This window comes from Martes martes (assembly GCF_963455335.1).
Source record: "Martes martes genome assembly, chromosome: 7".
In the NCBI taxonomy this organism is placed as follows: domain Eukaryota; kingdom Metazoa; phylum Chordata; class Mammalia; order Carnivora; family Mustelidae; genus Martes; species Martes martes.
Genome location: NC_137894.1, coordinates 72,697,134 through 72,722,011, shown reverse-complemented (window position 1 = coordinate 72,722,011; position 24,878 = coordinate 72,697,134). Strand labels below are relative to the sequence as shown.

The 24,878-nt window shown below is 40.9% G+C and overlaps 1 protein-coding gene across 1 annotated transcript in view; it reads left to right on the top strand.

Annotated features, from left to right (window-relative positions):
* Positions 1-15,221: 15,221 nt before the first annotated feature.
* Positions 15,222-24,878, top strand: part of SLC7A8 (solute carrier family 7 member 8) — a 50,411-nt gene continuing 40,754 nt past the window's right edge. The window contains exon 1 of the mRNA XM_080808445.1: positions 15,222-16,127. Within this exon, the coding sequence (XP_080664571.1) occupies positions 15,977-16,127 (151 nt within the window). The 5' untranslated portion in view covers positions 15,222-15,976. The remainder of the gene's footprint in view (positions 16,128-24,878) is intronic.

Sequence of the window (24,878 nt, the reverse complement as noted above, 5' to 3'; positions counted from 1 at the left end):
CGCAGTAGGCATGGAGCCAAATAAATAAATAAATAAAATGTCAGCAAAGAAGACAAAAGAAATAGAGGGGGAAAGAATAAATAAAGCAATATGACAAAATCTTGATAATGGTGGAATTGGGGTAATGATTCTGGCATGTGGGAGTCATTGTATTCCTCTCTACTTTTGAGTATGTTTGAAATACTTTATTTTACAAAGTGTTTTATTATTGTAAATTATATTTATTTTTGGTAGGCAAATTATTTAGTGAAAATTCATAAGTTATTGAAGGATATACAGTGAAAAACTAGACTTTTACCCCCTGTTCCTAGCCACTAAATCCTCATTTCCAAAGGCATTAATAGTGTTGCTTCTTGCATATCTTCTGTAGATCATTTATATATTTACAAATGTATGTATATATTCCATTTTCACACACACACAAATAGTAATGTACTTTATATTCTGTTCTATACCTTTTTTAAAGCATTTTTGTAATTTCGGACTTACAGAAAATTACATAGAATTTCTGTTTACTTTAGTCCAGATTCTCCGAATGTTAGCATTGACCACATTTGCTTTGTTATTCTCTCTCTATTATTATTTTTTTCTGTTCCATTTGAGGGTAATTTGCAAGCATAATGCCTCATTACTCCTAAATATTTCAGTGTATATTTCCCATAAATAAGGTCATTTTCTCCCATAAATAGAGTACCATTAACAAAATCAAGAAACTAACATTGATACGGTACTATCATCTAATCTAGAAACCTTATTCAAATTTCACCAATTGTCTCACAAATGTCCTTTGTGAGAAAGAGAAAAATATTGTTTTTTTCTGTCCAGAATAATATGTTGCTTAAGAAAATTAGTTGTCCAGGGGCACCTGGGTGGCTCAGTTGGTTAAATGCCTGCCTTCTGCTCAGGTCATGATCCCAGGGTCCTGGGATTGAGCCCAGCATCTGGCTCCCTGCTCAGCGGGGGTCGTGCTTCCCTCTCCCTCTGCTATTCCCCCTGCCTGTGCTCTCCTGCTTTCTCTCTATCAAATAAATAAAATCTTTTAAAAAATTAGTTGTCCATTAAAAAAATTAAAACAGAAGTTTATAAATTGGGAAGTGAGAGTCTATTGCTCTTATCCTATTCCCCGAAGACAAACATGGTTGATAGCCTTTATAAAAATTCTTCTATATTCCTTTCAATGCATATACCAACATACATATATGTTATACACCTTTAAACAAAAATATGATATAAACATCTACAATTTGTTTCTAGTTAAAATTTCATTTTTATACATCATTCTTTTTCAAATTCACATGTTTGGGTTCATTGTACCGTATTTAATTAATAAATCCCATATTGATGGACACAGTATCCATCAAATTTTAATTATTGCAAAAACAAGCTGTAATAAACGTCTTCATGTTATTTATCTTTGAGCATCCATGCAATTATTTCTAAAAGTAGTTTTATAGGCACGCAATTGTTCATTAATTTTATATATTTTATAAACATATCTTGAATCCACTGACTTTCCATTCTACCACTCTTGCAGTTTTTTAGAGAGGGAGAAGGGAAGAGAGAATCTTTTTTTTTTTTTTTAAGATTTTGTTATTTAGGGGCGCCTGGGTGGCTCAGTAGGTTAAGCTTCTGCCTTCGGCTCAGGTCATGATCCCAGGGTCCTGGGATCGAGCCCTGCATTGGGCTCTCTGTTCCTCGGAGAGCCTGCTTCCCTTCCTCTCTCTCTGCCTGCCTCTCTGCCTCCTTGTGATCTCTGTCTGTCAAATAAATAAATAAAATCTTTTTTAAAAAAAGATTTTGTTAGTTATTTATTAGAGAGAGAGCGTGAACAAGCGGGCGAGGGGGTGGAGGAACAAATAGACTCCGCACTCAGCACAGAGCCTGACATGGGGCTTGATCTCATGACCCTGAGATCATGACTTGAGCTGAAATCAAGAGTGTTAATCACTTAACAGCTGAGCCACTCAGGCACCCCTAACCACTATTGCTTTCTTTTAGTCCCTCTTTATTCCCTGCTTTAATTAATAGCCTTCAAACTGCTCCCTGCCTCTAGATCTGCCCAACTCCATTCCATCCTACCATTGTTGCCAGATTCAATCACTCTTCTGCTTAAAACTGCCCAGTACTTTCAAGACCATTTATTGAGCATGGCACTCAAGCTCTTCATGATCTACACTTCTCTTTGTATCTCTCAGTGTTTGGTCACCATGCACTTCAGTCTCATTGAATTTAAGTCACACTGTCTCACTTGTGTGCCTTTGTGCAAACTGTTTCCTTTGCTTAACATATCATCTTCATTAACTTTTATTCATCCTTCCAGACTTAACTCAGAAATCACTTTCTCCAGGGGCACCCGGGTGGCTCAGTCAGTTGGATATGTGCCTTCAGCTCGGGTCATGGTTCCAGAGTCCTAGAATTGAGTCCTGTGTTGGGCTCTCTGCTCAGTGGGGAGCCTGCTTCTCCCTCTCCCTCTGCCTGTAACTCCCCCTGCTTGTGTTCTCTCTGTCAAATAAATAAGTAAAATCAAGAAAGAAAGAAAGAAAGAAAGAAAGAAAGAAAGAAAGAAAGAAAGAAAGAAATCACTTTCTTCAGATGGCTACTTTGGCCTGTCCACAGAGTGGAGCTCCCAGAGCATCCTTTACATATCTCTATCATGGCCCTGTCTCACTCTTTTATAATTGTTCAGTTCTTTCTCTCTCCAACCAGACTGGGAAATAAATAAATAAATATATATATATATCACATTGGGATCAGTAATCCTAATTCTAGCCACTGGAGATATAACAAAGAAAAAAGATAAAGTCCTGGCTCTCATGGAGTTAGTGTTCCCTGAGGTTCTTTTAGGGCAGTTGTATCTAAGCTCCTACTGTATCCCAGGTGCAGAGCTACATGGGAATGGGGGGAGGAACAAATACATAAGAGATATTATCTATTCCTTTAAAAAGCCTGTGACCTAACAAGGGAATCGTTATGTATTTACAACTCTACACGCTACAAAGCAGAATATGTGATCATTTCAGAAACATTAATTCACCCAATCAACAAACAATTGAGTACCAACTGTATATGGTAACAGATATGGCTCTTGCCCGAGATACTTACAGTATAGTAGGAGAAAAAGACACTTTAAAAAAATCTCACAAATAAATATATATCCATTAAGTACTTTACTGTCATAAAAGACAAAACACCTAGAACAATGAAAGCATGTGATTTGGGAAGGCTTCTTTGAAGACGTACAGAGTGGGAACACAGAGAAAAGAGAGGTCAGGTTAATTCGGACAGATTTCCAAATGAACAGATATTGAATGAACCTAGTGAAAGTTTCACCCTGCAGTGGTGGAGGGGAGGGGAATTCCAGGTGGAGGGAAAGCATCAGTAAGGACGTCAATGTGGGAAAATACAGGGTGGTCCAGTGTGATTGAAGGGCAAGAGTGAGCGGAACATAAAAAGGGAAGGTGAGGAAAAGAGGAGGTTATGAGAAAAAGCTGGAAATATGGATTGAAGCTTCTATACAAGAGTTCAGAATTTTATTTTATAAGCTAGTGGTTTCCTCAAGCAACAAGCAGATCCACTGAATTAGAATCTCAGAATTTGGTGGGTGAAATGAAGATAGGTCATTGCATGAAGTTGCCACCAGAGGGTACCATAGGAGAAGGTCTACCTGAGAAATTGAGCACTTCCCCTGTGCCAAATATATATTTCCTGGGGTAATTGTGGTGCTCCGTCAGCCAGCCATAGGGACCCCTGCTTTAATAATGGAGAACCATCAGAGGCTTTTGGGCGGGAGAGAAACGTGATCGACCCCATATTTTATAATTCTAGGGACAGAATGAAGGGATGGAAAGTCACAGGCAGGGAGATTAGTTGGTAGCCTATTGCAGTGGGGACAGAAAAGAGAAGGATTTCTGGAATAGGGCAACAGCTATGGGATAAGAAGACAGTTGTGAGACAATTTTCAGAGGTGGAACCAATAGAACTTCATGACCAGTTGGATATGGGGTTAAGGGAAAGGGAGGGAAAAAAAGATGAAGGTCTCAGGCCTGGTTGATTAAGACCATGATGCTATGATAGCAAGATGCTATGGGCATAGCAAATGGGAACACAGAAGAGAACAGTTTTGTCTGGGTAGCTGAGAGGAGTTTGGTTTTGAAACCAATGACTGGTATGACCTAATGGGGCTAAAACCAGGGCTCAGAGCTGGGTCCTCTATTCTCACTCTAAACACCCTTTTGAATATATGAATTGTAATTTTTTGGAAGTTTTTTTTCTGCTCCTTGCATCGTCCATGTTTTTTTTATGTCTATGGATTTCATGCTAGAGCTTTCCTCAATGTCCAATGATCCTTTGTTAGGAAATCCAAGTAACTAAGCCGAGGACTTCAGGAGGAAAGAGAAACACCTAAAGTGTCTGTATCTAAGGTCCTTGTATTATGCAGAGTTCTGCAGGGAAACAGAACCAATAGGGGACGATGGACAGATGGATGGTTGGGTGGAGATAGAGGTTAGACAGAGGAGACAGAGTTTTATTGCACTTCACAGATACTGCATTTTTTACAAATTGAAGATTTGTGGGAACCCTAATGCCATTTTTTTCCAACATTTGCTCACTTGGTGTCTTCATGTCACATTTTGGTAATTCTCTTAATGCTCTAATTTTTTCATTATTATTGTTAGGGTGAGCTGTGATCAGTGTTCTTTAACATTATCATTGTAATTGTGGATGTTATGAACAGCGCCCATATAAGATGGCAAACTTAAATGTTGTGTGTGTTCTGGCTGCTCTACGGACCTCCCATCCCCTCTTCTCTCTACCTCTCCTTGGGCCTCCCTATTCCTTGAGACACAATAGTATTGAAATAAAGCCCACTAGTAACCTTAAATGATGTCTAAGTGTTCAAGGGAAAGCTAGAGTTGCGCATCTCTTGCTTTATTTTATTTTACTTTATTTATTTTGAGAGAGAGAGTGAGAGAGAGAGAGAGAGCAAACTGGAGGCAGGGACAGAGGGAGAGGGAGAATCTTGAGCAGGCTCCATGCCCAGTGTGGAGCCTGACACAGGGCTTGATCTCATGACCCTGAGATCATGACCTGAGCTGAAATTAAGAGTCAGATGTTTATCTGACTGAGCCACCCAGGTGCCCCAAATGTATCTATTACTTTAAATCAAAAGCTAGAAATTATTAAACTTAAGTTAGGAACACATGTCAAAAGCCAAGATAGCCTGAAAGGTGGGCCTCTATAACAAACATTTAGCCAAGTTGTGAGTTCAAAGAAAAGTTGTTTTTTTTTTTTAATTCTTTTTTTTTTTTTTTTTAAGATCTCATATGTTTATTTACTTGACAGAAAGCAAAAGCAGAGGGAGCGGCAGGTAGAGGGAGAGGGACCAGCCAGCAGAGGGAGAGGGAGAAGCAGACTCCCCACAGAGCAGGGAGCCTGATGTGGGGCTCAATCCCAGGAATCTGGGATCATGACCTGAGACAAAGGCAGACACCCAGCAGACTGAACCACCCAGGTGCTCCCAAAGAAGAGTTCTTGAAATGAACAGTGCTACTCCAGTGAACATGGAAATGATAAAAAATCAAAATAGCCTTATTGCTGTTAGTGGTCTGGATAGATCAAACCAGTCACAACATTCACATAAACCAAAGCCTAAGGCCATAACTCTCCTCAATTCTTTGAAGGCTGAGAGGTGAGGAAGCTACAGAAGAAAAGTTTATAGCTACAACAAGTTGGTTAATGAGGTTTAAGGAAAAAAAACATCTCGATAACATAAAAATGCAAGGTGAGGCAGCAAGTGCTGATGTAGAAGCCACAGCAAGTTACCAGGAAGATCCAGCTAAGATAATTAAAGGTAGCTACACTGAAGAACAGATTTTCCATGTAGGTGAAATGGCCTTATATTGGAAGAAGATGCCATCTAGGACTTTCATGTGCTGGGAAATCCTTTGTGAAAAGATGAGTCAATCAATGTGGCGAACTTCACTGTTGCCTTATTTTAAGAAATGGCCACAGCCACCCCAGCCTTCAGCAACCATGACCCTGATTAGTCAACAACCATCAACATCAAGTCAAGACCCTCCACCAACAAAAAAGATTATGACTTGCTGAAAGCTCAGATGATGGTTAACATTTTTTTAAAATATTTTATTTATTTGACAGACAGAGATCACAAGTAGGCAGAGAGGCAGACAGAGAGAGAGGGGGAAGCAGGCTCCCTGCGGAGCAGAGAGCCCGATGCGGGGCTCGATTCCAGGGCCCTGGGATCATGACCTAGGCCGAAGGCAGAGGCTTTAACCCACTGAGCCACCCAGGCGCCCAATGGTTAACATTTTTTTAACAATAAAGTATTTTACAACTAAGGTATGTGCTTTTTTTTAGACATTATGCTATTGCACATAATGGACTGCAATATAGTATAAATGTAATTTTTAAAAATTAAATCTGTGTTAGTCTTTTTTTTTTTTTTAAAGATTTCACTTATTTGTTTGACAGAGAGAGAGAGTATAAGCCGGGGAGAGGCGAGAATAAGGAGAAGCAGGCTCCCCGTCATGCAAGGAGCCTGGTGAGAAACTCAATCCCAGGAACCCTGGATCTTGACCTGAGCTGAAGGAAGGCAGACACCCAACAGACTGAGCCACCCAGGCACCCCTAAATGTAAATTTTATATACACTGAGAAACCAAAAAATTTATTTGACTCACTTTATTGCAATACTTGCTTTACTGGAACCGAATGTGCGATATCTCTGAGATTTGCCTGTATAGATACAGGTGGAGGTCAAAATAGATACAGAGACAGAAGTGGAGTTAGAGGTATTATGATAAACTGGCTCATGCAAGAGGGCTGAGAAATCCCACAATCTGCTATCTGCATACTGGAGACTCAGGCAAGCTGGTAGTGTAACTCATTGAGTCCAAAGGCCTGAGAATCATGGGAGGCAACGGTTAAAATCCAATCCAAAGGCTGAAGAAGATGAGAAGATGAGATGTCCCTACTCCAGCAGGCAAATTTGAAATAGGCAAACAAGGACAAATTCCTCTGTTCGCTGTCTTTTGTCCTATTCAGGCCCCCAACAGATTGAATAATGCTCACTCAGATTGGGGAGAACAACTTACTTTACTGAGTTTACTGATTCTAATGCTAATCTCACCCAGAAACACCCTCATAAACACACCCAGAAATAATATTTAATCTGGACACCCTGTGGCCAGTCAAGTTGACATATAAAATTAATCATCACATGCCTGAGGTCCTTGAAGCAGGTCTTTGCTCACCATTATATTCTTAGCACAGTAAATAGTTGATTAGATTGGCTGAGTAGTTTAATGAAATTAATTGCATCCAGTTACATACAATCAATTTCTACTAGAATTGCTTTCGCTATTAGTCTAATAAATTGTGTGGTATTGGAAATTTCCTAAAAGACACATTTTCTTTTAGGGATTTTTATATTCAATATCAGTGATCTCCACACTGTAGCCCGGCAAAAGTTATAAGTGATTGGATCCATAAATTTTCACCTACCTAGACTTTTGTATTTCCTTCCCAACTTTGCTATGCTATTCTAGTATGGGAGATCACAGTTAATTACCATGGTTTGGTGAAAAAGAGGAAAGAACAAAGCTATGTTTTTAAAAATTAGTCTTAAGGAAAATAATTAAAGGCATATCTATCACCAAATTAGCCACATGCCATAGCTTTTGGCATCCTCACAATTAGGACATTCCTGGACTCAGGGCCCAGAAGGGGGTACTCTTTATAAAATCCTCGTTTGGAACTTAGAATTTAGATTTTCAACAATTGGCAGTAAATGATTAAAACTTATTTTGAAAATATACCGTTATTCTTCTGATTCAGTATGCAATGACTGTTGAATGAATATGTATTTATGAGTTTGTTAAAAGGCAAAATTCAATTGAGTAAATTTGAAGATACAGTTAACTTTATTTAGCAATTCATGAATCAGGCAACATCCCATTTAGAGAGTGGAAAGGGACTCCATGGAGCTGTACAAAATGGAAGTCTTTCATAGGCAGATGAAGACAGAAAAAGGAATTTTCTAACAAAAAGTGGATTATTTCAGGCCAGGTTACCTTCCTTTGGGAGAAGGGCAGGGGGTCTATCAGGAAGATTTCCTCACTAGTGCTGATCAAGTAATACCAGATTGATTAAAGTTCACATTTCTGGGAGAGGCTGAAAATGCAGTTAGATTAGATATAAAGCCTTGGTTTGCTGACATAGGGCTTAGCACAAGTGACTCCATTTTGAGCCTGTTTTCTTTCTTTAACAAATTCTTCCTATATGCCAAGCACTGCTTTAGGCATTAGGGATATAATGGTAAAGAAACAAGCAAAGTTTTATTTATTTGTTTGAATGAAAAAATTTAAACGTGTACAACCCAAGTTATACCTATCTACCTACTATCCATCTTAAATAATATCAACTCATAGTTGACCTTCTTTTATTAATAACCTACCTTTCTATCCTTCCCCCTATATTATTTTAAAGTAAGTCCAAGATGTCATATTATTTCATCCATAGATATATTGGCATATATCTCTAAAAGAGAAGTATTCTTTTTTTAAAGATTTATTTATTTTGGAGAGAGAGAGAGCAAGAGAGAACACAGCAGGGGGAAGAAGGAGAGGCAAGCTCCTTGCTGATCAGGAAGCCCAGTGAGGGGCTTGATGTGGGGCTTGCTGTGGGGCTGGATCCCAGGACGTTGGGATCATGATCTGAACTGAAAGGCTGACGCTTATCCAACTGAGCCATCCAGGTGTCCCTAGCAGAGAAATATTCTTTAACCATGACCATAACCCACCTCAAAAAAACCAAAATTCAACAATCTGGAGCTTACATTCTAACAGGAGAGACAAACAACAAACAAGCAAACAAACATACGATGTTAAGCAGCACTGATAAAAATAAGGTACATTGGGTGGTCAGAGCAACCCTCTGTGAGGAGGCAACGTTTACTGAGGAAACATGTATAAAATGACAGAACAAAGAGGGTGACTGTCTAGAGGAAGTGCTCCTGAGAGGCCCTAACTAGTCCAAAGTCCTGAGGCAGAGCTCAGCCTTCAAATATAGTGAGAAGTCCTGTGAGTCTGGTAGTACTAAGTGGAAGGAAGAGCAGAAGAATATAAATGTCGAGTGGCCAATGGGATCATGATAAAGATGACTTCAGATCTGAATCTTCTGTATGTCGGGCAGCCATTGAAGGGTTTTGAGCAGGGGGCGACATGACCTGATTTATAATTATAAAGGATATTTCTGGCCGCTGTGTTGAGAGGAGGACATTTGTCACAGAATAAGTATGGAAATGAGAAGACCAACTAGAAAGTTACTGCATAGTCCAGGGGATATTGCAGAGGGTGAGATGGTGATGAACTAGGGTGGTAACAGTGGAGATGTTAAGAAGGGATTCATTTCTAGGTAAGAGTAAATCTACAGTTAACAGGATTGGCTGACAAGACAATTGTAGGGCACATGAGAGAGACCAAAGTCAAGGTTGACTTCAAGGTATTTGGCTCGACCAACTAACTATTTGCCATTTCCTAAAGTGGGGAATACTGGAAGAAGAGAGAGTTTGGAGATGCATGAAGGCGCTAGACATACTACGTTTGAGGTTCCTATTAAACATCCAATCAGAGACCTCAAGTAGGTAGCTAACTGTAGGGCGCCTGGGTGGTTCAGTTGGTTAAGCATCTGCCTTCGGCTCAGGTCATGATCCCGGGGTCCTGGGATCAAGTCCCACGTCAGGCTCCCTGCTCCTTGGGAAGCCTGCTTCTCCTTCTGTCTCTGCTGCTCTCTCTCTCTCTCTCTCTGTCTCTCATGAATAAATAAATAAAAATCTTTTTAAAAAAGATAACTAACTCTAGAGTTTATGAGTGAAATGAGGGCTGGATCTAAATATTTGGGAAATATCAGTGTATAGATGTTTCTGAAGGTCATAGGACTGGTTGAGATCACCCAGTCAGGGACGTTAGAGAAGAGGAGAGATTGGGAAGAAAAAAGATCCAGCTGAGGAGCCTGTGAAGAGGCCAGTGGGGAAGCGGAAAGCCAGGAAATTGGATGTCCAGGAGCCATGCTGCTGTAAGACCAGTAAGACGAAGACTGAAAAATGGTCACAAGATTGGAATATGTGGTGGCTATTGGTCACTTGACAAGAATGGATTCAGTGGAGTGATGGAAATGAGAGCTTAAGTGTAGTGGGTTCAAGCGTGAATGAGGTAAAGAAGTAAAAACAAGGGATCAAAGAAGCTGGATGGAAGCTGAAAAGGAATGTAGAGCAAAGGGAAGTTGCTAGGGGTCGGTCTTTCTTTCTTTCTGGGAAGTATTACAGCATGTTTGTTTGCTGATAGGAATAATCCCCTAAAGAGTGAAAAACTGATGATGCAGGAGAGAGGGGAATAATTGTAGGAGCAAAGTCCCTGAGTAGGTGTTAGTCTGGGAAGCTGGTGCACAAGTCAGGAAAATACATAGGAACAGGCACAGCACATCCATTTCTATGGGAAAGAAGACAGAATATGTGGGTGCGCTTCAGGCAGACTGACTGACCGAGTTAGTGGTTGGAGGATATGGAAGTTCTCTTTGCCTTTCTGTTTTCTCCATGAAGCAATAGGCAAGGACATCAACTGGAAGTGAAGATTTGGGGGATGGTACTTGCTGAGAAGAGAATGAAAGTGAGTGAAAGACTCCGTTCACTGCAGGACAGTGGTAAGAATGCCAGGCATTGTTGGGGGGCCTGGTTGAGATCTGTGTTCCATATGAAATGATCTTCAAAGTCAAACATTTGATTGTGTTTTTCTCCTCCATCTCCAGTCCAGCTTCTCTCTAAGCACTGAGGACTACATCTTACTATGATAAATCCACACATCAGTCCATCAGATATTGTTCAATTATTATGCATTTATGTGCATTACCATTCATTCATTCAGTCAGTCAGGCAATCACATTTACTGAGTTCCGGCACCATTTTTGGTACTGGGGTTACAGCAATGAACAAAATAAATCTTTAATTTCAGGGAACTTATTTTCCATATCTTAAAAGATAAGAGTCTTTATCTTTGGTAAACATAAATCCTCAGTGAAAACCAATTAGGAACTGGAAGTTTTCACACTTAAGTACTCAGAATTTGAATCACCTAAATGCTTAGAAAGAATACCAAGGTCCTGAGACAGATTTGCCCCGGCAAAGGAATTAAGGACATGCAGCTGTCTCAGGGACTTTATTTCTTTCCCACTAGCGCTGGGCTGGCTCCCTGGAATCCAGCCAAGTGCAGCAGACAGAAGAGTAATCTGCTGGAATTTTTGTCTCTAGTGTCAGAGCAAGGATTCATCATTATCTCCAGAAGAGCATTAATTAATTGACCATCATAACAAAACAGGACCTTCTCCATCCAAATTATCAGGGCTGCATAAACCCTAGAAGATACAACTTCCTTTGAACTTATGAGTATGTCCAAAATCCAAACAGAGCATACACCAAAAAGGGCTTATTATCTAACTACATCTCCTCATTTCATCTTCTTTTCTTTCTGACTTGTTTTGGCTTTTGCTTTTTTATTTCTTTCCTCTTTGCTCACTAATTTTCATCTACTTTCCATTTTGAATGAAATAAAGGGTCCCAGAACCACTAGCTCAGGAAACCATGTTTGACTGTTTGACCATAGGCCAGTGGTCACTATGACTTTAGGAAGAAAGGGGGCTTTAATTGAAACCAGGGATTCCTCTGACTCTGGTCATGTTGGTGCAAGCAGAGGAATGGAGTGGGAGCGTGGACTGTGAATTTCCTCCAGGAAGAGATTTGGGTCCTCTCTTTGTGATCTCAGACTTCACAGCTCTGTTAGAACAATTGGGTCCCAAAGGGGGAAAAAAAAAGAATGAGTAAATGAGCTTTGTGCTCTATTCGTCTTTATTAACAGATACTTCTTAGCTGTTGTTTCAAAAAAGGACTATATATGGCAGCATGACTGTTTTTGTTCAATATATACAAGTAGCGTGTTCCTGTGCCATATCTTTCTTTGTGCAGTAGGTGTCAGCCTCATACAGCCTTTCTCTTGGTAAGTCCATATTCATAAGAAAACGACCCTTCCACCCACCCTTTCCTTTGTTGAAATGACCACTTTCTTCCCATTGTAAGTGTGCAAATCAACAATAAACAGTCACCCAGATACTGGAAATAGAGCTGTACTAATGCAGTTGGAAAATGGCCAAACAGGACTATGTGAAGGGAGTGACAAATTTTGGAGGGGAGGGCAGACTGAGTCCTGTGGGTCTCACTGAACAGATATTAAGTGTTGGCATCAAGATGGCTCTCTAAAAGGCACTGTTATGGGACACCTGGGTGGCTCAGTCGGTTAAGCCACTGCCTTCAGCTCAGGTCACGATCCCAGAACCCTGGGATCGAGTCCTGCATTAGGATCCTTGCTCAGCAGGGAGCCTGCTTCTGTCTCTGCCTCTACCTGCTTGTGCTCTCTCTCTCTCTGACAAATAAACAAATAAATAAAATCTTCAAAAGGCACAGTTTAAAAAAAAAAAGATTTTGTTTATTTATTGGACAGACAGAGATCACAAGTAGGCAGAGAGGCAGGCAGAGAGAGGGGGAAGCAGGCTCCCTGCTGAGCAGAGAGCCCAAAGATCCCAAGATCCTGGGATCATGACTTGAGCTGAAGGCAGAGGCTTTAACCCACTGAGCCACCCAGGTGCCCCTAAAAGGCACAGTTATGACACCAACTCAAGAAGATGTGGACATGCCCCTGACCAAAGTCTTTCTGTTCCCCTTAGTGAAAAAAGTTGAGACATCAGCAAGTAGCTATATGTCCCAGGAAAATTCTCCATGTGTAAACTATTGGCATCCACTTGCCCAGAAATAGATTGTCTATTCTATTAGACAATAGAATAGCCTTCTCCAAGGCTCAGCTTCTGAATCTTCATAATAAGCAAAGTAACTGCCTTGTCTACCTGAAGTATTTAATAAAGAAAAAAAAACCTGAGCTACTGGGCATAAAACAGTTTGTAGATTGTAAAACAGCACTATTTAAGTGTAGAAAGTAGAATAAAAGATATAAAGGTATATGTGGAATAATGAGTAAAAATAATTCAGTGTTCAAAATTTCAATAAGAAACTTCAGTTAATCATTTCTGTAGATTTTTTTCAGCATATTACATCAAGACTTTTGTACTCTCTTGTGTTCAGTGTTAGTCATATAGAATTTTGACATCCCTAGGGTTTATTTCACAAAAAGATTCCAACCTGAAGTGAGCCATGTAATATGAATAAATGGTCCTGTTGAAAGAGGGGAAGAGTCTCTGATACTAAGAATTTTAGTGGTTGCGTAGTACCACCACATCCCAAGAATGTGTTTGATCCCATAACCCTCCTTAACGTCTTTAATCACAAATTCAGCTGACTAAAGCCTGCCATTCTGTGGTCAGTTTGCACATTCATGTTTTATCTCATATTAAATCTTTATCAGTTAAATTAGAAATATATATTGTACTGAAACAACTCATATTTGAGAAGGAGAAAGGTTATTTTTTATACATTAATGTTGAAATTTGGGCAGAAATCTTCAAATCGCATTATTTAAAAATGAATCCATCAAATTTTTCCTCAATACTTTGTCCTTCAGGAAAGGCCAGAGGCAACTCAAAATTGCCATGACTCATCCCCTCCCGTGGAGTTTTGTGCTATATATTTCCTCACTTTTCTGCTGTCTTTATTAAAAATCCTATTTATTTATTTATTTGTTTATTTATTTTGCTGAGGCTTTCAATTTGCTGTATCTTGAAGACAAAGTTGAACTCCCAACCTTTGAAACTTCTTAACACTTGCTGAGTGGTTAAGGGGCAAAGTGGAAATACTGTGGATTGGACTTTATCTTATTTGGAAAGTCTTTGCTACAATCTGAACCTCTTTTAAGCAGTTAAGTATTTTCCTTAAAATCTGAAGTCTTTGGAACATTTTCCAAAAAGTGAGGCCAAATTTCTGTACTTACTTGTCAGCTTTATTTTTTAGACCCACTTTAAAATCAAGTGCTTTTGCATAATTTATTTAATACAGATCCAGAACAATTTTATTTTAGATTTATAGTATGGCCTGCTATATTGCTTCTTGCTGTTTTTCAATGTACTTTACAAATACAATAGATATTGTTGCTCTCGCCATAAGGCAGCAGTTCCTGGGTGAAATTCTTCAGGGAATCCAAGACACAATACCAATACGGTAATAAGTTGGCCATCTCTCTTTTTTTTTTTTTTAAATAAGATTTTATTTATTTATTTGACAGAGAGAGAGGGAACACAAACAGGGGGAGCAGGAGAGGGAGAAGCAGGCTTCCCACTGAGCAGGGAGCCCCATGCCACTTGATCCTAGGACCCTGGGATCATGACCTGAGCTGCAGGTAGACGCTTAACGACGGAGCCACCCAGGTGCCCCTAGTTGGCCATCTCTTAACATCAACAATCTGCTTTACGGTCAGAAAGTTGCTGAAAGCTCCCCACTCCTTGCCTGGGCTATCTCTCAAATAATTTATCGATGCAAAAAGTATTAGAAGCTATGAAAGGTTCCATTCTATCAGATTTTGTGTCATTCTTTCCTGGGTCTAAGATGGGAGTCATTTTTGTCCTGTCATAGCTTACACTAAATAAGAGATGTGAACAGTAAGTCTACCACCTCTTTTGGTGGTTCTGTTTCACTTATGCCCTTCACAGCTCACAATTACACTAAATGTGCCTCTTTTCCATTATTCTTAATTCTTTGCATTCCCCTCCCCCAGCCGTGCATTTCCTACTTTCAGAAACTTGAAAACAAGGTCCTTACAACCTTCTCTCCTGTATCCTCAAATGATCTGGACATAAATATTTTAGCACAGTCGCCAGTGTATTTCTGATGACATTAAAGTGTCTGCACAACCAGTCCCTTATTTATAAAGCTCGCAAATGCTGTATGACCTGTAATGCTATACCAGCTAACGAACTCTCCCAGAACAGTTGACATGGAAGGATTTTACTTCCACTTCTCACAAGGAGAAAGATGGAGAATGAGAGACGATTACAAGGCAGAATATTTTAATCCATTTTCTCGGTGATCTTTGGGGGCTGTGTGCTAATATTTAAATTGAAGAGGAGGGAGGAGACGGACTGAGGATGGAGAGACCGAGGAGGTGGGGGCGGAGCTAGCTCAGCACATAAAACCCCATGCTAAAAGGGAAGCACAATCGTGTGTGCCAGAGTCACTCTCCCATAACCTAGAGAGATGGGGCAGTCTGTGCTGTGAGGACGGACGGAGCTCAGAAGAAAGAAAACAAGGACAGGAAAACAAACGATACAGAAGAGGACATCTGGAAAAAGCAGAAGGCAGAAGACAGGGAGGGGAAAACAAACCCACAGCAGGTGGAAACAAGATCTAGAGCAAACCGGTCTGGTCCACAGTTGTTTTTCTGGAAGAGAAGAAAGTACGGGAGGATTGCCTGTTTTCCCTTCAGTTAATGAAAACTCTTATCTTCATCAAAAAGAAAAGGCTAAGGGGAGGTAAAGACAATCTTTGTTTTCTTAGGGGCAGAGCTGAGTGAAACCCAGACTATCTTTGAAGAGTCTAAAATAAGCCACTGCCTGGTACACATTGCAGAACCATCCTGGTCTCTGAAGATCTACATCCCCTACAGGAAAATTCCAGCCGGAGTAGCTGGTACAGTTCTATTTTTATATTTAAATATCTATGTCTCTTTTCCCCCCCTTTGAACAGTCCTTTCCTTGTTCTAAGCACGAGTGACAAGAAAGTGTCAATACGGAATAGGAATATTTTCAGTTTTCTCTTTTTATCTTCCTGAGTCTTTTTTAAGAGGGGTAGGAGTGGTCCTTGTTTCAGAAAAGGACGTTTCAATTTGAAAGACAGTCTCTTAAAATATATTTACACCCACACTTATTCAGAAAGAGAGATACCTTTCGGAGGTGGAAATCCTACGAGAAAGATGGAAAAAGGAGCCAGGCACCGAAACAACACTGAAAAGAACCACCCAGGTGGAAGCGAGTCGGAGGCCAGCCCCGAGTCTGGTTCCGGAGGAGGCGGAGTAGCCCTGAAGAAAGAGATTGGATTGGTCAGTGCTTGTGGTATCATTGTAGGTGAGTCCAATTACTTTTCCCACCCACCACCCCTTCCCTTCTCTGGTGGTCCTCTTGTGGAAACTTAGCTCCTCGAAAGTGCTATTTTTGCTTCCTGCTCCCCAAGAAAAGAAAAGAATTGTCATTCACCTGTGCTGTAACCCATCCCCCACCGGTCAAGTCTGAGGGGTCTAGGAAGCTGTGTATGTCATCTGTCTCTTCCTTCAAACCAGTGTTTGAGCAGTTCTGTCTAGTGTTCATGGAATGGAGCAAATAGGGCTCACACACCTGGCTGATGGCCAGCATTGCCTGGAAGCTTGTTGAAAATATATGTCTCTTGGCTTCACACTTGAAGGTTCTGATCCCGTTGGCTTACAGTGGGGCTAGAGAACCTGAATTTCTAACAAGCTTTCATGCAGCCATCTCTTTAACAGACGGGGACAGGATTTTGAGACCTACTTAGTTTAGTAGATATTGTGTTGTTTTAAGTCCTGAGAAACTGTGGGACTTAACTGTGGGCCTTGGGGATGTGTGATAACAAAAATAACTACGACAGCAGTGATAATGCCTTGCCCTTCTGTAGCTTTTTCATCTTATGCAGCAGTCACGCTTTGTAAAGTAAATGCGACAGCGCTGTTATTCCCGTTTCACAGATGAGGAAATAAATCATGGAAGAAAAGGAGAGATGAGATGGATCATGCCTCTCCCTAAACGTAGAGTTTGCAGTTTCTCTGGTTGCCTAGCAAGTCCGCCCATCTCTTAACATTTATGGAAGACCTTATGAGGTTCTCAAAGGGAAATAGGAGTAACTAGAATGACTAGAATGTGGAGTCAAGGAGAAATTGATGGGTAAAATGTGTCCAAGTTGGAAGACTTCGAAGGTGGGGTCCCAAGTGTACCTGAGAGTGCCAGTGCAGGCCACTCCAACCCCCTAACAGCAGTCTGCTGGGCAGAGGGTCCCAAATATGGTTCCATCTCTAAACAACACATCTTCCTCTTTCCAGAGAGGCCCTGGAGATGGATGGGCAATGGCTCATTACTGTCCTTACTCCAGAGGGTGAGCATTTCTTCTGCTGTTTTTGGTGGAGGGCTTTACCCTCTTCCCAGAGAAAGGGACGTGGGATGGTCGGACAGCTATGTTTGTGTCATCTCTCCAAAGTTCCCTTTGAGGGCTTATTGTGTCCTGCTGCCCTCAAGTCAGTGTCTCTGGATGACCCCATGTTATATGCAGCAGCACAGAGGCATTTTGGCACCCAAGCAATAGTGACACTGGAGAGCACCCTTGAAATCAAACAAAATCAGTACAGTATTCAGATAATCCTCTTCACCTCTACACCCAGACTTCAGTGATCAGGTTATCTCCACTCTGTTTTCAAAATGGAATCCCGTTTTATCTAATTCTCTGACTCTGGGAAATTTTCCAGGCATCTACAATTATAAGAAAGGTAATGTTATTTTTAAAATTGCAGTCATGATCTGAATCTTCTTACCTTTTCTTTGCTTTTCCTTTATCTCAACTGCTCTAAAAAAATGAGATCAGCAAAGTATTCAATATGTACAGCACATGCCAATTTAAGGTCTATAAATAGCCCAGAGCCTGTTACCTCTTTCACCAGTTTGACTGATAGGATTAAGCATTTTCCTCCCTTTGGGAAGGTTCTGATTCATACACAAATGTGCACACCCACATGCACACAAGCACAATCAAACCTCCTTCCTGCCTGGGCCTTGCTCACCCACCCTGTATATGTGCAGGTATTCAAGGGTAGAGGATATTTTCCTATATACTGAGGTTGTTCTTGTCTCTCCCTTCAACAGTTTAATAAATGTTGAAAAAAATCTCAGATGGGTAAATGTTACTACTGATTTGTCCACAACCTTGTGGACCGTGCTTCAGTGTGAGAATGGTCCCAATATTCCCATTGACATTACAGTGATAAGAATAATAACTCTGTGGTGAAGAAAGAGCCCATATAGGTGATTTCAGAGAAATCAGGATGTTTTTCCAAAGTGTGAGAATCTTTGTAGAGTTAATAGGCACTATTCCAACTCCATTTAAGCTAGGATAAGATACGGTTTTCCCCTTTAGGATGATATGGGGGCAAAATCCTTTCTGCTTCTCCTCCTGCATGGCTGTTGAATTTCAAATGTGCTAAGTAGCTGCCCTGTCCTCTTCTAGAGGGGTTTCTATGATAGTGATTTAAGCCTTTTCAAGAATGATAGTGATTCAAGCCCTTTCAAGACCAAAGGCAAAAATAGAAATGGCATTTTCCATGCAGAATTCAGTGATCTTCCAACACTGTGAAAGAGAGAAAATTAGAAGGCAAAAAGAGAAAGGAAATTTCCTAAGTGGATCAGGTGATGCTGTATGGGAAAGTAGCTCACTTGCCCCAAATCCATCTATCTCATACCCAATTGACTTAGAGGGATAAGTTAAACTATGTGTTTTGTACAAGCTCATAAAATTGACAGTCATCCTTGATGATCTAAATAAGGAATAACAGGGGGAGTGGGTGGGGGTTAAAGAATAAAATAAAATAAATAAATAAGGAATAACAGAATGGCAGGTGTTATAGGAATATAGAATGAACTAAAAGAAACCCATGCCCTAGAGCTACTTATAATCTGATTGGGGAGATGAGATTCATATACATTAAACAAAAAAACATTAAAAACTAATAATATAGTTGAGTTATGTAGGAGTTGAATGAGGACAAAGTTAGATGAATGGTGGGAAATACAAAGAGTGAGAAGTTCTCACCCAGCACTAGATTAAGAAACATCTTAAAGGATATGGGAAGAGATAGAATAGAGAAGGTGATTCTGGGAGATTTCGCAGGTAAAAAGAGTAACAACTAAACAGTTATTTCCTTGAGGAAGAAAAAATGTATCTTCTACATCTTTGAATCTTTGGTACTTAGTCTGACATGGAACAATAACTCAAATTTTGATTGTTGTATTTAATTAGTTGGCTCTTGAAAAAAACCTGAATATGTTATAAGAAGTGTTTATCCGAAGGACTGTTGGGAACCTGGCTCAAAAAATCTTTGAGAAAGAAATAATTTCATCAAGTCCAAAAATCAATTAGTTTGGGCTATTTTAATTTTTTTTTTTAAGTAAGCTCCACACTCAGTGTGGGGCTCGAACTCACAATCCTGAGATCAAGAGTTGCATGCTCCACTGACTGAGCTGGCCAGACACTCCAGGCCATTTTAATTTTTTAACATCACCTTTGCCCTAATCTAACGAGACTATTGCTCTTCATGTACTTGGCTAAGGAAATCTGTTGGCAACAGATGAACTTAGATTTCACCATGATTGTGTGGTCCCTGCAAAATCTAAAGAGAGTGTGATGGAGAAGCAAAAAATTTTTAAGAAATATTTTATTTATTTATTTGAGAGAGAAAGCATGAACAGGGTAGAGGGGCAGAGGGAGAGGAGGAAGCAGGCTCCCAGCTGAGCAGGGAGCCCGACTCGGGTGGGGGGAGAGGGTGACTCAATCCCAGGACTCTGGGATCATGACCTGAGCCAAAGGCAGATGCTTAATGGACTGAGCCACCCAGGTGCCCCATGGAGCAGCTATCATTGTTTTTTTTAAGATTTTATTTCTTAAGCAATCTCTCCACCCAGTGTGGAGCTCGAACCTACAACCTTGAGATCAAGAGTTGCATGCTCCATGGACTAAGCCAGCCAGGTGCCCCAAAGCTGTCATTATTAAGCACTTATTTATAAGCCGGAAACTTGTGCAATTACCCAACATCAGTATCCCATTTATGTCTCACAATACCCTTCTTGGAGGGCACTTATTACCCTTTTCCCAGGTAAGGAAATAGAGGCTCAGAAGGATAAGCAACCTGTTGAAGTTCACACAGCTAAAAAGTATTGAAGGCAAGATTCAAATCTAGAGCTTATGTGAATCCTGAACTCAGCTTTTAAGCATTCTTCTCTACTATTTCTATTTTTATGTCCTAAAGGGATGCTTTCCTTTAGACCCTGGGCAGAGGTCCTTATTTGTTTTTACAGATGAAGCAGTTAGTGGTGTGTTCCCAGCAAAGAAGTGCCCCAGTATAAAGGGGAGCTGAGCAATCAGCTCAGCTGATTGGGAGTAAAAGGTAACATTCCTGGTACAATTGCAGTAAGACTTGGGGGGCAGCCTGAGGTTGGCTCAGCTACTACAGGATCTGGTCAGCACAGACCATGCTCCTATTAACTCTCCCACATGCACACCTTTCCTCTATGGACCAGAGTTTTCCCCAGCCATGGTAGAGGTGCCCACAGAGTTCCTGGCTGTTTAGGTCACTTTACGCCATTTACATATGTAGGTACATACCCAGAATCTAGGTCTGGAGGCACCAGGCCAGCTGAAGAGCCTAAAGAAAAAATATTCATAGCATGTCAGACCATTTTGTTTTTAGCACATATATATTTATGAATGGACTTGGTATACTTGCTGCAAAACAATACTGAATGCAGGTCTAGCTATTAAACCACTCTTTCCCACTAACAAGATTTTTTTTTTTTTAAATAGTGTTTAGCGGAGTGCCTGGCTGGCTCAGTGGGTGGAGTATATGATTCTTGATCTCAAGGTTGTGGGTTCAAGCCCCACTAGGTCTAAAGATTCCTTAAAAATAAAATCTTAAAAAATAAAAATTTAAAAAAAAAACGGTATTTGAGCTCTTACTAAATGCCAGTTCCTGTGCTATGAACTTTTAATGTATATTACCCTATTTAATCCTGATCACAATCCCCTGAAAGCAGGCATCATAATTATCTCTATTTTTAAACATGGGAAATTGAGTCACAGATCTGGTAGGTAATTTGCCCATGGTCACAACTGATTACTGAGATGGCCTAACTCCAGAGCCAAAGCTCTTAGCCACCATGAGGGAAAGGAATAAAGCCAGTGTGTATTGTGTGGTGGGGCAGTGGGCCATGGAGGACCATAACCCTGACATCAGCGTCAGGAAAGACCATAGATGTCTGATACTGAAAAGGTGGGGGAAATCCTTTTTTTTTTTTTTTTAAGAGTTTATTTATTTATTTGACAGAGAGAGAGAGAGCACAAGCAGGGGGAGCGGCAGGTGGAGGGACAGGAAGAAGCAGACTCCCCGAGGAGCGGGGAGCCCAGTACTGAGGGCCTCCATCCCAGGACCCTGGGATCATGACCTAAGCCAAAGGCAGAAGCTTAACTACTGAGCCGCCCAGGCGCCCCTGACTTTTTTTTTTTTTTTTAAGGGGATTTGTCAACAAAGAAGTATAGCTATCTGTATGACCATACTACAATAGCACTGGAGTGATTTGGAAATTTTTCAAGTCCAAAAGATTTCCAGACCCGTGCATTTTCCACCACTTCAGAAGATTTTACATTTTAGTCTCTAATATGATGTTTATTAGCTTTCTAATCTAATCCCTAAAATGCCTATTGGATGTTAACCAGAGGGATGGAGTGTGACAATTGCTTCTTGAGTTTGTACTTCAACTTAAAAAAAAAACAAAACACAGAGGGATTAGGATTTGGTTCATTCAAGATAAAAACATGTTTAAAACTCATTGTTCTCAGAGAAAACTGGAGACAGAAGCCAAGTAGGAGGCTTGTCAAAACAAACACATCTTGGTGAATAGAGAAAGGCTATACCCAGCAGTATAATCTTAAAAATAAGTAGCTGCCATTTATTGAGCACTACGATGCACTGACAATAGTACCTGATCAGTGCTTTCTAAATATTCTCTCCTAATTTCATGTAATTAGTACAGTCATAGACAGGAAGGGTTTGAATGAATAAGTGGGCAACGACAGAGCCAGGATTCCCTTCAGGTCATTGAACTCTGAAGCCGCTGGGCTTAACCAAAATGCTCCACAGCATGTAACTCCAGGCAGCTGGGGACTGGGATCCTGTTGCATGCTTCCTGCCTCCAGGAACCACAGAGCTCAAGGAGCAATCTGGTTGAGCCTGCTACTGGCAGGGCTATAATACATTCTCCCACAGCGCAGAGTTCTGCAGATTGAGTGTCTAGGAGATTCTTGGGGTTAGGGAAAAACAGTAGGAACCGAGCAAGGAAAAAATTGTGTCTAAGAAACAGAACCAAATAGCTCATTTTATTTAGGAAAAACAACAACAACAAAAATACCCTGTACACAGATCAAATGACTTCTTGGAGAGGCTGGCATCATATATATAGCTTTTCTGAATTAAACCAGCTTATTAAAGTGGTATGGAGGTATGGGACATACAGATTGGGGTTTCTCAAATTGCCTGTCTACCAAGGTTTTCTACTTTCCTCTGAGGGTTAATCCAGCATCACAGCTACCTATAAAGAAGTACGTCAGGAATTTCTGCCATTGCTCCTATTTTGTTGTTGTTAATGTTTGGGGTGATGATGTAGGGGTGTCAAAAAAGCAGGCATGAGCAACAAATCCAATAATATATTCTGAACCACCAAAAACAACAACCATTCAGGAGCTTGGGGACTAGGAACTGTTCCCTTCCAATTTTTAACTCCTGGCTGAGCTCACAGAGCAAGAAAGACTATGCCTTGCACCCCTCCCAGAACATGCCCACAAAGCAGGCTCCCCAAGTCCCTTCTCCCAGGAAATCTGGAAATGGCAAACTGCAGGCTGTTTCTTGGGATGGAAGTAGGAGCTGCTGATCACAGGATTTGAGACTAGTCTATATTTTAACATTCAACAAACACTTACTCAGCACATTATATGCTAGGTCCTGTGCTGAGCACTGGTGAATTTTGTTTCTAAGAAGCAAAAAGTATCCCTCAGACCTATTTCAAGCTATTTTATTTATAGAATGAATGAAGTTTGAGCTGAAAAGCTTTATCGATTATATCTCATCCCTCATCCTTTGTCACAGTCACGAGTATTCCCATTGGTTTGCTCCCTACTTTAAATAACCTCAGCATGAGCAGTGACGTCACTTCTGGGGCGAGGGTTTCACAATATGCCAGAAGGTGGTCCAGGCAACTTCACACTGCTTCACGTTGTGACGGTGGATTACCCAGAGAGAGTACTCTTGCTGCAGAATGATCAATGTTCTTTTCTCATCTGTAGGTAGATTTTAAAGATCTATGAAATGCATAAATGCTTTAGCTGGTTCTTTAGGGTACGGTTCTGCATATTTAGTAAGCAGCTGATACAGGCGGGTCCGGTTGCCTAAGGGATAAGGCGGCTTTTGTTAAGCAGGCTCTGATGCTGGAATAGAGGGCATATAATGAATTTTTCTACGATTTGTATCAGCGTGTGGTTGAAAGGGAGGAAGCATTGATAATGTAGCAGAAGAGGAGGGGCTCAGGAGATAGTCTTAAGTTTGCAAACTGCTTGCCCATTTTTATACGCTTTGTAATCTGCAACAAGTTAGTTATCAGTTTACTTACCTGTAAGTGGAAGTTTCTTGTGGAAATTAAATTACAATACAGCTGGTCTCCCCTGGTATATATTTAATAAATTTTAGTTTTTCTCTCCTTGAGCTCCTCCTCCTCCATCATCCTTACTTCCCTCCCACCTCCAATTTCCTGACACATACTCAGTAATTCTGGTTCAGAAATTTAGATTGGACCGATCAGGCAGATGAGAAGAACTGGCCAGTTCAGACCAAGCCTGACCTGTTCATCAAACAGCCAAGGCTTTCCCCTTCCTCGCTGCTGATTTGAGTCTTCTTACACATCAGCATCCGTCTTGTACTTCCCCTCTTCCAGGAAGCTTGTTGTGAGTGGCCCACGCCAGTGACCTTTCCTTCTTGATATCTTGTCATATAGCACAGTTGTTGTCAGCTCCGTGTCCACTTATGTGTCCTCACTTCACACAATTCCTTGAGGGCAGGGACTGAGTCTTACTCATTTTCACATCCCTGAGTATTCAGCCTGGCATGTGGCAAATGCTTAGGAAGTTTTTTGTCTTTTTTTTTTTTAAGATTTTATTTATTTGACAGAGATCACAAGTAGGCAGAGAGGCAGGCAGAGAGAGAGAGGAAGGGAAGCAGGCTCCCTGCTGAGCAGAGAGCCCGGCGCAGGGCTCGATCCCAGGGCTTGATCCCAGGGCCCTGAGATCATGACCTGAGCCGAAGGCAGAGGCTTTAACCCACTGAGCCACCCAGGCGCCCCGCTTAGGAAGTATTTGTTGAATGGTAGCAGTCAGTTAAAAGCAAATCATCCATTGGAGATGTTTGACAATGTGAATATATTTAATGCTACTGCACTGTATATTTAAAAATGGTTAAGATGGTAAATTTAATGTTATATGATTTTTACCCCAATAAAAAATTTTCTTGGCCTAAAAATCAGTTATTCTCCGGGTGTCTAGGTGGCTCAGTTGCTTAAGTGTCCAACTCTTGATTTCAGCTCAGGTCATGATCTCAGGGTTGTGGGACAGAGCCCTGCATCACATCAGGCTCAGTACTCAGCAGGGAGTCTGCTTGAGATTCTCTCCCTCCTCTTCTTTCTGTGCCCCTCCCTCCACTCATGCTTTCTCTCGCTCTCTCTCTAAAATAAACAAATATTGGCTGGGTTATGGACATTGGGGAGGGTATGTGCTATGGTGAGTGCTATGAATTGTGTAAGACTTATGATTCACAGACCTGTGCCCCTGAAGCAAATAATACATTATACGTTAATAAAAAAAATAAAATGAACAAATCTTTTAAATCTTTTATTTATTTGTCAGAGAGAGAGAGAGCACACAAACAGGGGGAGCAGCAGGCAGAGGGAGAAGCAGGCTCCCCATTGAGCTGGGAGCCCAAAGCAGGACTTGATCCCAAGACCCTGGGA